The sequence below is a fragment of the Notamacropus eugenii genome, chromosome 2 (assembly GCF_028372415.1).
Source record: "Notamacropus eugenii isolate mMacEug1 chromosome 2, mMacEug1.pri_v2, whole genome shotgun sequence".
Classification (NCBI taxonomy): Eukaryota; Metazoa; Chordata; class Mammalia; order Diprotodontia; family Macropodidae; genus Notamacropus; species Notamacropus eugenii.
In genome coordinates, this window is record NC_092873.1 from 381,008,415 (window position 1) to 381,026,017 (window position 17,603).

Consider the following 17,603-nt stretch of genomic DNA (forward strand, 5'->3'; position numbering starts at 1 on the left):
AACTTCAGGGAATTTCCTTGATAATTTCTTGTAATTTGTATCAAGATTCTTTTTTTTTTAAAGAATAGTCAGGTAGTCCGAGTATTCTTACATTATTTCTCCTTGATCTGTTCTCCAGATCAGTTGTTAGATGATGAGATCAGGTATGTTAATTTTGCTCAGACTACATGGCCTTTGATGTACTTTGCAGCTGTGAGAGTTTGTGACTTTTAAACTTTTATAAATTATGTAATAGGTATTATAATAGTATTTAAAGACGTGGAATATTCTTCCAATAGTTGACATGTATTTTGCTTCTTTTAGCTATGAAGGACAGTTTGTGATAACCATTTTTGTTTGTCATAAGAATTGGGAAAAAGAATATATAATCTGTAGTTGTATAATGTTGTTCTGAACTTTAATAAATTTGCCTTTGAATATCACTTAAAGCTTGTTTGGATAGCCTATGTTCAGCCTAAGCTATTAACAGTGAATGAAAACTATTAATCCCTTGAGGGGAGGGGGTAACATCACTCTCTTCTCATCAGAAGGAGAGAGCAATGAGGATAGCCAGAAACCAGTTAGAATGGGGCAGAGAGAAAAACTGTACAAAAAATTGAGGATCTGTTTGATTTCTTGTCTATGAAGCATTCCAGAAGAAAATAGCTTCTCTCAGTCTGGTAAAAGGAAAACTTGAGAATATGAAAATGTATTTGTTAACTAAAGGGCTGGGACCGATTGAGAACACAGTTAGCTCAGCAAAGCAGATCTCAGTTGTTGGTTACTTTTACAGTCAGTTACTGGCATTTGTTGAGTACCCACTGTATACTGATTACTGTTGTGAGGAAATATTAAACTGAGACATAATCCCTGCTGTTTAAAGGGGTGGGGACCAAGCATGTCTATGTGCATAAATAATAAATAGGAAGTTTCCCTATTGGAGAGGCCTATGGTAGAGCCACATCTTTTTAGGCAGAAGGATTGTAGGGATGACTTTGTGAATTATTCCAAACCTTCAAACTTACTTTTCTCCAGGTCCTCTGGGAGTCTTTAACATCTTTTTGTTACTGAGGGTATAGATCAAATCTGGAGAGGAAATAGATTTCTCCAATGGCTTTGACCTTTAATACCCTATAGGAAGATAGTTAACATACCACTTATCCCTGTGGATTCCTCCAGCTCTGTGGTTGTATATATTCTTTCAAGTGGTTTCAGTTGCTTGGGTGAGGTTGTGGGCCAGTCCCTATTGATCTTTCTGGGGGTAGATTTATTGGAGGTAGGGTGGAGATTAGTTGTTCATCTCTATCAAGGACAAGATGAGAAGATGTAGAAGAATGGGTAGTGGTTAAACAGTAAAACTTCTGGCAGGTCTTAAGTTTAGTGGGAGGAGTGGGGAATAGCCAGTTGACTTAACCTGTATCTTGGCACTGGACTCTGATGATGCTGGAGGAGAGAGTGAGGTTGATGACTTTTCACAGCCCTGGCTCACTTAAATCCATTTCACTTACAAGTCAAGACATCATCCTCCTGATGTCATAGGTCCTCTTCGAGAATGAAGGATGAACAGCAACAAAGATTACTGGAATAAGTTTCCAACAAAGGTTGAGGCATTTGGCACCATTGTCTGTTGCTTCCTGGGTACTTTATTCTCCATTTTCATTTTCCTTCCTGTTAGCCCACTCCTCAGTCACTCACTTCCTAAATGTGGGTGTAAACTAGATTTACTTGTCTCTTTTCTCTTTCTCTGTACTTGACTATATTTCTTTTGGCGAGCTTATCTGTTCCCATAAGTTCAGTCATTATTTCTGTGCAAATTATTCCAAAGTTGGTATATCTATCCGTAGTCTCTTCATTGAGCTTCAATACATTATCTCCAACTACCTGCTCACTGTCTCTTTCTGGATGTTCTCCTGCTAGGCAGAACTGAACTTACTATCACTTTCTCTCCAACGTCCCTATTTTTGTTGATGACAGTCATCATCTTCCATGTCATTCAAACTTGAAACCTATGAGATATCTGTGACTCCTCTCTCTCGTACTCCTTGTATCTATTTGGTTATAAAAATCCTTTTGATTCTACCACCATATTTCCTCTCATGTTGCCATTACCCTAGTTCAGACCCTCATAATTTCTCACTGAATAGCTTTATAACAGATCTTCCTGCTTCTAGCTTCTAAGTTTAGGGGTTTATAACCTCTTTTGTGTTATTTTGCCCCATTTAGCAGTCTGGTAAAGCCTATGGACTCCTTCTCAGAGTGCTTTTAAATGCATAAAATACATAGAATTGTAAAGAAATCAATCATATTGAAATACAGTTATAATATTTTAAGAGTTCACAAACCCTAGGTTTCTTAAGAACTCCTGCTCTAGTCTCCCCTTTCCAATCCATCTTTCACTTCGTTCTTTCCAAAGTAGCCAGTAATCTCTCATTACTAAACCTAATGACCTTTTCTCATTTCTCCTTCTTGTACCTCTCTATATCCTTTGACACTGTCAGCCACCCTCTTGTCCTTAGTACTCTGTTATCTCTAGGTTTCTGTGACATGACTCTATCTTGGTTCTTCTCCTATCTATCTGACCACTTTTTAGTCTCCTTTGCTGGATCTTCATCATAGTCAGTTCCCACTTCATCTCATTAGCTCCCATGGATTCAATTATCTCACCACTGATGATTCTCCTATCTACTTATCCATCCCTAACTTCTCCTATCTTTCAGTACTACAGCTTCAGCTGCTTAATGGACATCTTAAACATAATGTGTCTAAAACTGCACTTATATCCCCACCCCACCCCCAAATGTTTCCCTGTTCCTAACTTCCCTATTACTGTCAAGTAATCCTCCCAGTTACTTGGCTCTCAACCTAGATGTCATCCTTGACTCCTCACTCTTTTTCATCCCTTATATCAATCTTTTGCCAAATCCTATTGATTTTACCTTTGCAACACCTCTAATATACCCTTTTTTATCCACTGATGCAGCCACCACCTTGGTACAGGCCCTTATCACCTCTTGCCTAGACCATCTCAGTAGCTTACTGGTTAGTCTCCCTGCCTCCCTACTCAGCTGTTCTCAATATAGCTATCTCATTGTCTTCCTAAAGTATAGACTTGTCCATGTTACCATACCACACCCCTTCTTCCCCTCCAATTCAGTAAACTCCAGGGGTGGCGTTTTACTCTAGGATCAGATATAAAACCCTCTCACATTCAAAGCACTTCACAGTCTGTCCCCCTTCTCCCTCTTCAGTCTTCCAGCCCACCTTATTCATCCCCAAGTACTCTTCCATACAATGACAACTTCTTTGCTGTTCCCTGCACAAGACCCTCCATCACTCAACTCCAAGTATTTTCCCTGGTTTTCTCCTATGCCTGGAATTCTCTCCCTCCTCATCTCTGCCTACTGATTTCTCTGGCCTCCTTCAAGTCCAATCTAACCTCCCACCTTCTACAAGAAGCCTTTAGCAGTCCTTTTTAGTTTAGTATCTTCTCTCTGTTGATTATCTCCCTTTTTATCTTTTTTATATCTTGTTTATACATTGATGTTTGGATATAATTTCCCCTAGACTATAAGCTCTTTGAGAGCAGAGACTATCTTTTACTTTTCCCTACATTCTTATTGCATAGCATAATGCCTAGCACATAGTAGACTTGCTCTTAAATGGTTATTGACCAACTGACTTTACTGCCTGCTAAATCTTCCTAAAAAATTCAATGCCTACCTAGTACTGAGAATATAAAATTACACATTCTCTGTTTAGCATGTAAGGCCTGCTATTATTTTTTTCCTGATTGTTTTTCCAGACTTATTTTATATTATTCCTCTATGTGAACTCTTTATATTCCATCCCAACTGGGATATTAGCTTCTTCCCAGTCTTAAAATCCTTTCTACTTTCATTCCCCTCTCCTCCCCCAATCCCTGGACACACTCTTTCTTTGTATTTATCTGCTAAAATCTTCTCTTTCATGGTTCAGGTTGGATACCATTTCTTTCCAGATTCTCTTCTCCTTTCCCCCCTCCCCCTTCCCCAAAAATATTCTTATGCTTCAGATTTTCCTAGAGAATTTTGGATCTCTCCTTTTTCTCTATCACACTTTACTGTATATTTTTCTTATTTGTGTACTTATTATATTTTACTCCTCTCCCCAAGTAGAATGTAAATTCCTTCCAGTCAGGATCTTTTTTCATTGTTTCTATAGTGCCTAGCACTTTTCATGTAGGTACTTAATTAATATTTGTTGAATTGATTGAGTAAAAAAGATTCATTATTCATTATTTGATTATTTTTGTTTTTCTACTGCCTGATAGAGTTTCCATATAAAATAGGTACCTAACATGTTTGCTGAATTGATTTTTAACCCTTTCACAGGAGAAGGCCCTTCTGTCTCTTGTTCACAGGCGTGGGCTGGGGTGGGTGGGAGGGTGGAGTGTGGAGGATTTGATAGTGTGGGAGGGTGGTGCATGGGGAAGAGGACTCTCTTCATCTATGATTTGTGATTTTTTTTTTACTTCTGCAAGCACCTTCCCTGTTGGTCCAGTAACTGGAACTTAATTCCATTTCTTTTTTTCTCAGTCAGATTCAGAGGAAGATGAACCTACAAAGAAGAAAACTGTTCTTCAGGTAATTGATCAATATGAAATGATTTTAGTGTTCTTTCTCACTTTCATGGTCTGTACTGGAAGTCCAGATTCTAGATCTAATGACATTTCCCCTGTTGGGCAGTTTCCAAATTAGGCTCCAGGTAATTCTCAGTTTGGGGCAAGATTGATTGTTTTAGTGGATTATTTAGGTGCCTTGCTGCTGCCCTTCCTCCTATATCATTCATTGGGTTTGGCACTTTCTCAATTCCTTATTGCTTCTACCAAAGGATGAATAGGGTTAGAGAAAGGAGAGAAAACTCAAAAAAATCTATTTTTATACTTTTATAGTTCTGGTCCAAGGATGTTTGTGGAAAGAAGAGATAGAAGTGATTATCGAGTGGTTTTGAATTATCTAGTCTTTCTCTGTCTTTTGACGTACAGAATAAACTTATTTGCTTGTGTTCTTGAAGACTAGCAAATTGAGGGATGATACAAAGTGAATTTGTTCTCCCCTATGAGGTTGCTATAGAATAGAAGATCTAATTAGAGGCATAGAAGAATTTTAGAATTGAAAAGGACTTTATAAGGACTTACTTAGTCTAACCTTTCTATTTTATAAGTGAAGTAGCTCGGATTGAGAGAGGTAACAGTAACTTAGCCTAGACTAAAACCAAGGCTGGGAGATACAAAAGAGGAAGAAACAGTAAACTCTGTATCACCTTCTAGGGAATGCTGCTTTCAATTGATTCTTGATTCCTCTCCTTCAAACCTTAGTTTCAAGTGTTAATCTAAATCATCTATTGTGCTCAATATTTATTGATGTTAGCAGTCTGCTTCGTTCTGCCTAGTAAAAAAAACCCCATAAGTCAAAATGTGCTCAGTGGTACACTCCATTAAAGGAAGGTATGAGCCGGACAGCTGGTTTACAGAAGGCTTGGTGTACTAAGAGATGATGCTGTAGAGAACAAGAATGGAATGGTTGAGTGGGGAGGAAATTAAGCCAGGAGTGTGTGGGGACTGGAAAGTTGAATAGCTTTTTAGCTCCTCTGGAGCTTTATTATGGGACTTCATTATTTGGTATGAAGTATTGTCTCGTGAGGTATATACCTGTGTTTTTATGGAAAGAACAGTGGGCTTGGAGTTGGAAGATCTGGGCTCAGATTCCAGTTCTGTGACTCACTATCTGTGTAACTATAGGCAAGTCACTTAATTTCTCAGCCTCAGTTTCCATGTGTGAAATGAAAGTAATGCTATTTCTCCTATTTACCCCAAAGAGATCAAGTGAAAATAACTTTAAAGCATTTTATCTGTAAAACACTACACGAAAGTCAGTTGCTGATATTATTCAAATGTAAATATAAGAACATACCAAATAGAAGCTAATTTTGAATTATCCATTCTGCTTCTTTCAGAGTGCGGACAGTGAGAGAGTTGACTGTAGTTCTCTGTATATGATGCTTAGCATCATTGGACATTTTCATAATGCCTTTTTTTGTGATGATGTTCCACAGACTTCCAAATGGCAAGGGCTCTGCTCAGCTAATTGAATTCCTGATCTCAAGGCTTGAGGGAAGATGAGGAAATCTTCATCCTGCCTCAGTGTTTTCGTCCTTTGGCAGAATGAATTTTTCTGTATGTAGGGTGGATTGGGCTTTTGGAAGCAGGTAGGAATGGGCTTGTGCTGTTTGTTGCTTGTAGATCAGGAATATCAGACTGAAGAAAGGGAGGCCCGGGCTGTTGGACTGACCTTAGCAGAATCAGAAGTGGTTTCAGGATGTCATGGACAATATTGGCATAGCTCTTAGAGTTCATAGGATCCATAGCATAACATATTTCTATTGCACTTTGTTTACAATATCTTCTACCCCTCCACTCTCCCCATTCCACCCCCACCCCTGCACTACATGTATACTAGGTGAGGTAGGCTTTACAGGTTCTGCAGATGAGGAAGCTGAGGCCCAGAGAAGTAAAATAGTTTGCTCAGAGTCATATATCTATTAAATGTCAGAGCTGGAGGCCCTTATTCCAAGGCCATTGCTTTTTCTACTGTATCCAATGCCTTCTATAAACCAACATGACTTCATGGAAGTCTTAAGAGAGAATACCAATAAGGTCACAAGTATTAGCTAAGAAGGGAGATGAACTTGCAGAGAAGGCAGCCTTTAGTAGCCCTGGTAGGGAACCTGGGGGCTGGAGGCTCGGAATCCACAGGTGCCCTTTTAAAGATTGCTATTTGTTTCTTCTATACAGCATGACTATAGTGAAAATGTATTTAATAGGAATGTATGTGTAGAACCTATCTAAAATTGTATGCCATCTCAGAGAGGGAACAGGAATGTAGCAGGGAGGAAAGGGGAAAAAAATCTAAGTTATGTGGTAGTGATTGTAGAACACTGAAAATAAATAAAATTAAGAGAAAAAAAGATTGCTATTTGTTTCAGACTTCTGATGTTTAGCTGAGCAGGCCAGGTTGGTAACTCTAACCTGCCAAGCTTTATATTTTGAAGCTATGATCCCTGAGGCAGGTTACTATGAAAAGAATCCTTTTGCCAGACTAATTAATGGTTTTTGTAGGATCCAAAATTGTAATTTTTGCCCACCCAACCTGTGTGAGCAAATGGAATTGTTAAGGGGGTGAAAATAACAATGAGAAGAATATAAACAAGGAAAGAAGCCTTCATAAGGAGCCAAAGCCAAGGGGCCTAAACCAGTCACAATCTACTGATCTCTTTCAGCATCATCTGATTGATTTCTAAGCTGATTACTTCCTGACATGTTTCTCACCCATGAGGTAGAAAAGCCCACCCCTGACACCCGAGAATTTTTCTTTCCCTTCTCCATGGTCAGCAGTGAGCATTTTTAACCCTTCCCTTATTGATTATAACATTTTGAGGAAATAAGAATAATTAGTTCTATCGTTAGTAAGCATTTATTAAACACTTACTACATGCCTGGCACTATGCTCCAAAAAAAGGTGGGGACTCATAGACTAATCGGTAGTATTGAAACTACCTCATTTCCTCTGAAACTCTCACCATCATGATATATAAACCTTTCTTAGGTTCTTAAAGTGCTTTTCAGTGTATGATGCTGTCTGGGAATTTCAGATTGAATCTATTCTCCTTTCAAAAGCAGTTTGACATAGTGGAAAGAAGACTGGATTCAGAGCCAGCAGAGTTCAGATTAGAGCTCTTAAATGTATTGCTTGTGTGACCATGAGCAAATGATTTTATTTCAGTGAGCCTTACTTATTAATGCCTGTGTGAAAAGGAGAGCAGGGTCATCCCTCAACACTGCCTGCTTTAGAGGGATGTCTTGAGAAAAGTGTTTTGTAAACCTTAAAAGTATTCATGTATGAACTGTTGGATTTTTAGACAACTCAGCAGGAGGAGTTTTTTGCTTACAGTATGTAAAACATGTGAAATAGCTATATTTTTGTGGAAAAGAAGCCTAGATTTAAGGTGAAAAGTTGAGGGTGGGGAAGAGCAGTTCCCCACTAGCTCATTCTAGTTTTTTTTTTAAAAAAAACATTCATTAAACTTAATTTTAAAATTCTGAACTTAGAAAATGTAAAATAAGATGATTATTTCTGTGTACAAAACACAAAAGAAAAATAGGATTGCAGAAGCAGCTGTGAATGTGTATTACTTACATCTTGCTTCTTCCTCCAAATATACAACAAATGCAACATATTATATCCAGAGCTGTTTCACTTACTCATATTTCTTACTGACCTTCTTTCTGTTCTCTCCTTTGCATTTTAAAAATGTTTTAATGACTCTTTTCATTTTTTAAATTTACTTTGGTAACACAGTCTCTAGTGATGCTTCCCTTCCCCTTACAAAAAAAAGACAAAGGTTTTGTATTAAATATGCATATATTCATAGTCAAGTGAAACGTATCGCCATACTGATAATGTCCAAAAATATATGTCTCATTCTGCACCTTGAATTTCACTTTTAGGAGGTGGGTAGTATATTTTAATCACTATTCCACTGTAATTGTGGTTGATTATTGCATGAATCAGAATTCTTAAATAAGTCTTCCATAGGTAGTGTTGGGGTTTTGTTTTGTTTTGTTTTTTTACAATGTTGTTATTGTATAAACATGTCCAGATTTTGCTCATTGTGCTTATAGATCTCTGTGTTGCCTGAAGCCACATCTTTTGTCATTTCTTAAGGCACAACAGTATTCCATTACATTCATATACCACAAATTTATTTGGCTGTTTCCAAGTTGATGGGCATCCCCTTAGTTTCCAGTTCCTTCTCACTACAAAAAATAACTGCTATATTTTTGTACACCTGAGTCTTTTTCTTCTTTAGAAGAAAACTCACTCTCCATAAATAATTGCTAAAAAAAAAAAATTCTGGTAAAAGTTGTACCCCTTTCTCAAGAATCATCATTTTTCTTATTTATTGCCTTTAAGATAAAATATAGACTCCTCAGTTTGGCATTTAAAGCCCTTTACTCTCAACTATCTCTGATAAAAGTCTGACATTCAAGTAATGTATAGGGATCTAACATGTATGTGTGCATGTATGCATGTATGCATGTGTGCACACATATCTGTTTCCCCAGTGTATGGGTGGTCAAAGAATATAAACAACAATAATTTCAAACTATTACCCATACGAAAGATTGTTTCAGATCAGTAAAAATCAGAGAAATATAAATCAAAGCATCTCTTATCCAATAAATTTGCAAAGATGAAAAAAGATGGGAATAGGGTGGAAGGACCATGGAAGGACAGGGACACAAATATACTGTTGATAGAGCTCTGAATCGGTCTATCCTTTCTGTAAAGCACCTTGTAATTATTCTAGGAAAGTGACTCAAGTGGCTATATCCTTTGAGCCAACACTGGTAGGTATATATATATCAAGGTCCAAGATAGAAAGATCCCAAACTAATATATTCATAATAGCACTTTTTGTAATAGCAAAGAACTAAAAACAAAATAGATGCCCATTCATCAGGGAAATGACTAAACAAATTTTGATACGTGAATGTGATAAAATCAGGCTTAGATTAATCCAATTACAGATGCTGCATTGTAAGAAACAGTGAATATGAAGAAAATAGAGAAGTGTGGGAAAACATGAATTAACGCAAAGTGAGATAAGCAGAATCAAGTAAATAACATACAGAGACTACAACAGTGGAGGATGGAAAGAACCACCACCACAAAAATCAGAACTGAATGCTGATGAGCCCCAAAGAAGAGATGAGAATGTCTCTTTTCTTCTTTGCAAAGGTGGGGGAAATCGGTGTAGAGCACTACTTGTAATATTGGACCCTAATTGTTTTGTGTATATCCAGGGGCTCTGTCCTCAAACTTATTTTCTCCTTTTAACTCTCACTTGTTGACCTCATCAACTCCCATGGGTTAAATGATCATTTCTGTGTAGACTTCTCCCCATTTTATATATCCAGTTCCAAAATCTCTCCTGGGCTCCAGTCCCACATCATCAGCTGCCTTTTTTTATTTTCATTTTTATTGGGTGATTTAAGATGTTATTGGCAAATGATAATGACAAGGAAAATGTGAACTGCAGCCTGTAGTGACGTCTGATTGCAAGAATCCCCAAACCCCAAGTTTAGTTTGGCATGTTGCAACATATTAACTTCAGAAATAAGGAAGTAGAATTCCCTGCAGGAGTTATTTCTTTGAGTTGCTGGTAGATTTTATAGAAGGACCTGGTAAGGGCCACTGGCTGCTGCCTAGTATAGTATGGAGTGACCTTTAATGAGAACAACTACTGTTGATAAAAATAACCAAAGAATTATCATGAGTATGGACTTCAGTAACAAATCCTTAAAGTCTAGAGAACCGTTAGGCTCACTTTCCATCTTCAGTCCTCTGTTCCAAATTGTTGAGGAAAACTGCGCAGCCATAGCTGCCAAAGTCTCAGCAGGCATCAGTCCAGGGTGAGAAAGTCAGCAGTAACCTCTTAACTTAGTTGCATTTAATCCAAACTCTGTTGTCTTTTAGTCTTCTCTTTCATTTGTTGTGGTCACTATTCATAATTTTCTTCTGGTTCACTTTGCTTTCTATCAGTTCCTAAACAGCTTCCCATATTTCTGAATTCCTCATCATTTATGGTGCAATATTATTCAGATGCCACATTCATATACTATTCATATTCCAACCATAATATTATGTACTACAATTTTTTCAGCATTTCCCAAAACATGGGCGCTACAGCAAAGAATTCCAGTCTATCTTTCCAGACTTACTTTATATTTCTCCTTCCTATACTCTATATTTCAGCCAGACAGCTTGCTGTTTCCTGAAATTTGCATTCCAATTCTCACCTGTGTGCCTTTGCATGGGCTGTCTCACCTTTCTGGAATATACTCCCTCCTCGTCGCCACCTTTTAGAATCCTTACCCTCCTTTAAGGTTTGACTTGGGTTGGTAACTCCTTAGGGAAGTACTCTTTCCCTCTTTTAGTTATCTTATGTTTATTTAGCTGTATAAATATTGTAAAATCTCTCTACTAGTAGAGTATAATTTTATGTTGGGTCAGGGACTATTTTTCATTTTATCTTATTTCCGGCATTTAACGTAGTACCTTAAAATAATCAGTGCTTACTAAATGGCTTGGCAGATTATGTTGAATACTAATGGTTGGAGGTTCTGGAGAGATCACTCTTGGTAACATGAGTTAGAAATTAATCTGAACATCATTTGAGGAGAAATTTCTGTGAGTGGTCCTAGAATGAACTCATGGATGATGTGGGAATGACTGGTACCACCTCTTTTCATTGTTCTGTACCGTTAAAGAGTCCTGAACTAGGAGTCAGGGGATTTGGGGTCCAGTCCTACCTTGATTAGTCTTGGGATCTTGGACAAGTTCTTCATCTATAAAATAGGAATAATAGGCTATGCAGTGTCTCCTTCGGAATGTTGTGACAAAAGTGCTGTAAAACCTTAGAGAAATGAATTGTGATAATGAGGATTGGGGCTGGTGTTGACAATACCATCTGCCCTCGTGGGAAATGACCAGCTTTTACCACCGTGAGCATACATAGTAAGCAATGAAAACTACTTTTGCTTCTTCCTTCTGTTAATCTTGACCTAAAAGAGTCAGTCACCACTTGGTTCAGCATTTCTTTTATCTGTGAGGAGGTGGAAGAGAGGGAAGAAGGCAGTGAACTTATTCTAATTCCCTTTCTGACATCAGACCCTTTAGGTCCATGGGCCAGGCAGAACGCTCATGAAGTCGATTTCTAGAGATTTCCATGGGAGATGGAAGACTGGTTGGAATAGGGTAGTTATAAACTGACAAGTTAATTACTTACTTACTTAATATAACCAAGATGTTTGTAAGCTTCTGAGCACACAACTGAGTTGGAAAAAATTTTATTTTTGCTATCAACATACATACTGAACATTTCTTTTATATTTAGCCCCTTGCCTAAGAAAACTTATTTAGGGAAAAATGGTGTTCCCAAGTTAATGGGAAGGGAAGAAAAGAAATGTGCTCTAATATACAGACAAGACAGTTGATTCCCTTTAGTCATATCATTCAGTCTTGGCTGGGTGAGGGATTAAGGAGCATATAATTCAGGCAGAGGAATATTAGTCTATAATGTCTTCTGGTGGGAGGGGAGTATGGATCTGGATCAGAAAAAAAGGGAGCAGGGATATATATGGTTGAGGGGAGCAGAGAGGGAAAATCAGTCCTGTTTATAGAATATACCAAAATCTTGCAGAAAAACTTGACAGTTGGAAGAAAAAGCTAGGACTGGGACATAATATTGTTGGGGCAACAAAAAATGAGGGTTCTTTGATTTTGTAATGTTGAACTTCTTATTGTTGGTAATAGTAATTATGAACTGAAAATACAAAGTCTCACTTGTCCTGTTTCTTTCCTGGCTCACTAGGGATCTGGTGAAGGGACAGGTTTATCAGCTTTGCTTCCCCAACCCAAAAACCTGACCACAAAAGAGACTAACCGATTGCTCCTGCCCTACGCTTTCTCTCGAAAACCCACTGATGGCTCTGCTGACAGCAAACTCTCCAAACCAAGCCCCAAGACCAAATCTGCTTCTTCTACTTCCTCCTCTGCCCCTGTTGTGGGTGCCACCACTACTACTCCATCACCCTCAGCCATCAAAGCAGCTGCCAAGAGTGCTGCCCTACAGGTGACAAAGCAGATCACACAAGAGGAGGATGACAGTGATGAGGAAGTAGCCCCTGAGAACTTCTTCTCCCTTCCAGACAAGGCTGAGCCTCCTGGAGCTGAGCCATACCCTTACTCTGTCCCTGCTGCTTCTGAAGAGCCACCCCCAGGCACAGAGCCAGATCCCACTTTTCAGGACGATGCGGCCAATGCTCCCCTTGAATTCAAGATGGTGGCTGGCTCAAGTGGGGCCCCCTGGGTTCCTAAGCCTGGGGAGGACTACAGCAGTCAGCCCTACAACCAGTTCCCTACATATGGTGATGCTAATGCTACTGGCGTTTACTATCAGGTAGGTGAAAAGTGTTAAGGAGTGACTTTTATATAGAATGTTATAGATTTGAGGTTATATTTAAGTTCCTGCTTTGATGTTTTATGCTACTTTGGCTAAATTAAACCTTTCTGGGATCTGTTTTACTGTATTTATCAGACCACAATAAGTACAATAAAAAAAATTCAGGGTAACATTGGCCAAAATTTGCTCTGTGTCTTAAAAAGTCTCGTAACGTATGGAGCATTTCCAGTACTTTAGAAGCAGAACTCAATACTAACATCTTGGGTTAGTTCTAGAGCCAGACAAATATAGATTCCTTGCTTTTTTATAAATAATAGAGATGGATATACTTCTGAAATGTGGACAAATAAGGATAAATAGGCAGAACTCCAATCGTTATACAGGAGTGGAAGTCAGAAAGACTTTCTGGGAACCATGGGAAGTTAGTGCATAAAAATGGGATTGGAGAGGGTGGCAGGCAGCATGGTGTGTTGAGATTTAGGGTGGTCTGTGTTAATTGTGCCTGGTTTTTGGATAGATTTTGAGAAGGATAATGCTCTGATGTTGGGGAAATTGGGAATTATTTTTCAGGCTTCACTGAAAGTTTGAAAAGATGTTTCTATTTCAATTAAATTTTAATTTTTAAATCTTAGGTGCAGCATATAGTTTGAGTACCACAGTCATACCATTCTCTCTTTCCCTAAGAATGTTAAGAAAAATGAAATTGTAGGTTTAAAATGTTTTTATCTCTTCAGCAAAAAAGTATCTTAAGTCAAAGTAATAGAGGATTATGCTAAGCTTTGTGCGAAGGGTTAGAATTACAAAAAAGTAAAGATAGTCCCTGCCCTCAAGGAGATTACATACTAATAGAAAGAGACTTAATATAGAGGGAAGTGGTCATAAAGGAGAATTTTGTATTCAAAATGTGTCTTCTTTAGAATAGGGATAGGAACCTAGACCAGTAGTTTATTGGTATAGGTGACTTACATGTGAGGAAACTCCTATTGAGAACTGCCAGTAAATGGTGGAGGTGGAACTTAAACAAAATATCCCCGGCCTAGAGGAGGGTTCTTTTATCTATTATGCTAACCAGCCTTTCATTGGTGGATTTTTTTTTGGAGGGGGAAAGGCTAGGCAGTTGGGGTTAAGTGACTTGCACAACATCACACAACTAGTGTCAAGTGTCTGAGGCAGGATTTGAACTCAGGTCCTCCTGACTCCAGGGCTGATACTCTATTCGCTGCGCCACTTAGCTGCCCCAGATTTTTTTTTTATGTACTAGGGAAGCCTGCTATTGAAAGTCACTATATTGTAGATGCTTTTGTAAAGTGAAGAATCCTCTACCAATTTTGTCTCTTGTATATATCTTTATTTTCATGTTTTTCATTTACTTGTAATGAACTACACCTCTACGTTACTAAGTCTCATTTTCTATTCAACTCTTGGTTTAAAATGGACTATTTATCTAGGAAACATGTAGGCTAGGAATGGAGTAGGAGTTAAGGAGCTCCAGGGGCAGGAGAGAGAGAAGCTCATGAGGACTGTGACTCTCCAGCTTAACCAGCCAGAAAGGTTCCTTTCACTTTTCTTTTTTGTGGAATAGCCACAGCTTGGTATACATTCCTTGAAGAGGGACCACTGAATTACCCAACTCTGTGACTCATGGGAGTGGCTGGGCCAGAATTCAAATTGTACCTGTAAAACTTTTAGGGTCCGATTCTAACCCTAAATGGAATAGCGATGTGGTAGAGTGGATAGAGTACCGAGCCTGCAGGCAGGAGGATTCAGCTTTCTGAGTTTAAATCCAGTCTCCAATACTTATTGTGTGACTTTGGGTAAGTCACTTAACCCTGTTTGCCTCAGTTTCTTCATCTGTAAAATGAGGTGGAGAAGGAAGTGGCAAACTATTCTAGTATCTCTGCTAAGAAAACCCCAAGTGGAGTCATAAAGAGTCGGACACAACTGAAAGGACTGAACAACAAAAACACTTAATAACTGGTTAGTCATAGGCAAGTCCTTTAACGTCTCTAAAACTTAGACAACTCCAAGACTAATTGCTAAAATATAGACTGGTTTTGGTTAGTGGTAGTGGAAGGAATTTTCATGCCTGAATCACAGATTCTTGACTTATCCATTCTGAACAACCATAGTGTATTGGTTTGTTTTCTGAATATTGATTTGTTTTATGTCTGAAGCAACCTTTGCCCTCTTTCTGTTCTTTTGTCACAAGACAACATAGAGAGAAGAAAAGGAATTAGTATTGGATTACTCTGTGCTTTTTTAGAGTGAAAGGTTCTCTGGACATGTCTTCCAACTCTTGATCTTCAACTTGTGCAGTCTAGTGAGTCATCTCATAAGGAACAGAACCAAGGAAATAGTTATGTAGAGGGCCAGCAACGACCTACGTTCTATTGTGACTGTTGAATAGTTACTCTCAGTAATATTTGAAAGATTATGAGAACAGGAAACTTACTGCAGGTCTAGAGAAAGGCAAGTGTCCCAGTTTAAGAAAAAGGAAGAGATCTTGCAAACTTTGGGCCAGTGAACATAACTTCAGTTTCTTATAAAATTCAAGAATGAATTGTTAAAGATATGATTAGAGTACATCTAGAAAAAGAAATAATTGCAAAAGCCACTGTGACATCATCAAGGATAGGTCATGCTAGACTAGCCTTAGTTCTTTTTTTGACAGGGTTACTAAAAGGAGAGTGCTATAGGTAGTTACTTAGATTTTTAACAAAGCACTTCATAAAGTATCTTGTGCTATTTTTATATAAAAGATGAAGAAGTGAGAGCTAGATGAAAGTATAATATGGTAGATTTGGAATTTATTGAATGGCTACACTGAGAAGACTAGTCATTAATGATTTCATGTCAACTTGGCAGGTGGTGTTCTCCAGTGAAAGATCCTAGGGATCTTTGACCTGTGCTGTTAATATTTGTGTCAGAGTTGGATAAAGGCATAGGTTAATCAGTCAGTAAACATGTAGTAAATATCTGCTATATGATGGGCACTGTGCTAGGTATTAGGGATGCAAATACAGAAGGGAGATGTTTTGCTTATCAGAGTTTCACAACACAGCTCTGGGATAGGTAATGCCCTGGATGACATGATCCCAAAAGATCTTCAGTGGCTATAAATTTTGGCTGAATTAAACAAGATGATGTTCAGTAGGGATAAATGTAAAGTCTCACATTTGGGTTCAAGAATTAACTTTATAAATACTAAATATCAAAGGCATAGTTAACAATTTGTCATGAGTGTTTAATAAGAATGTATGTGTAGAACCCATATAAGATTGCATGCTGTCTTGGGGAGGAGGGGGGAAGTTTAAGACTTATGGAAGTGATTGTTGAAAACTGAAAACAAATAATTAAATTTTTTAAAAAAGAAAAAATAAGCAATTTGTTATGAAAAATATTTGGGAGTTTTAATGAGTTTCAGACTCAATATGAGTTGACAGCATGCTAGTGATCTTAAACTATATTAGTAAAGGCATAGTGTCCAGGTCTAGGGAGGGAATAGATAATCCCACTATACTATACCCTGGTTAGGCCAGAACTGTAGTTCATTTCTGGGGCCACAGTTTAGGAGGGATGTTGAAAGTCAGAAAATATCCAGGGAGGGCAACAAAGATTTGAGTCCATTACACATGAGAATCATTTAAAGGAACTGCAGGTGTTTAGTTTGAGGAAGAGAGGGCTCAGGGAGAATGTGATAGCTGTCTTCAGGTATTTGAAGGGCTGCTATATAGAAGAGAGATTAAAATGGTTTGGTTTGGATTCAGAGGATAGAACTAGGAACAGTGGATGGAAGTTATAAAGGCAGAGAGTTAGGTTTAATGTGAAGAAAGACTTGCTAATTTTAGAGCTTTCAGTAAGCAAAATAGACTACTTCAGGAGGTGGTGAGTTCCTTGTTCTTTTTGGATGTCTTCCAGTAGAGGCTGGGTGAGCACTTGTCAGGTGTTGCATAGTGGGGATTAATTTCTGACCATGGGTTGAACTCTTAAAAGAGAGCCTTTGAAATCCCTTCTAGTTGTAAAAATCCTTGATATTTATCTGATGACATTCTGCTAAAGGCATAGTATTATACCTCAGAAGCATAGTATTAATGGGTCCTTCTGAAAGAAATGTCAGAATGGTATAATGGGAAAAGCACTGGATTTGAGTTTAGAAGACCTCTCTTCAAATCCTTGTTCTGTTACATTGAATAAAACACTTGACCATGCTATAATTCTTATTTCTTCACTTGTAAAATGATGAGGTTGGCTGTATCAGGTGTCAGATATGCAGCGTACAACACTGAATGCAACCAAAAATACAATAAAACTTAAATAATGTTAATATGTGGTTTTCTGATTCAATTTGTGGCCAACAGACTAAACTGTACAGTGTAGTCGTTCCCCTCAACCTCTTTTTCTGATTGAGTTTAACATCACTGGCCTAGGTAACCTCTGATTTCCTATCAGCTTGACATCCTGTGAAAATATGGTTAAAATAAGATAATCTAATCTTTAATCCCCTATTCTTGAAATTTATTCGTTCCTTTGTATATAGAGATCTAAAGGAATATAGTAAA

General features: G+C 38.1%; 1 protein-coding gene across 1 annotated transcript in view; it reads left to right on the forward strand.

The window, feature by feature from the left end:
- PRCC (proline rich mitotic checkpoint control factor) overlaps window positions 1-17,603 on the forward strand; it is a 36,999-nt gene that overhangs the window by 12,141 nt on the left and 7,255 nt on the right. The window contains exons 2-3 of the mRNA XM_072647280.1: window positions 4,554-4,601; window positions 12,454-13,041. Coding sequence (XP_072503381.1) covers window positions 4,554-4,601; window positions 12,454-13,041 — 636 coding nt within the window. The remainder of the gene's footprint in view (window positions 1-4,553; window positions 4,602-12,453; window positions 13,042-17,603) is intronic.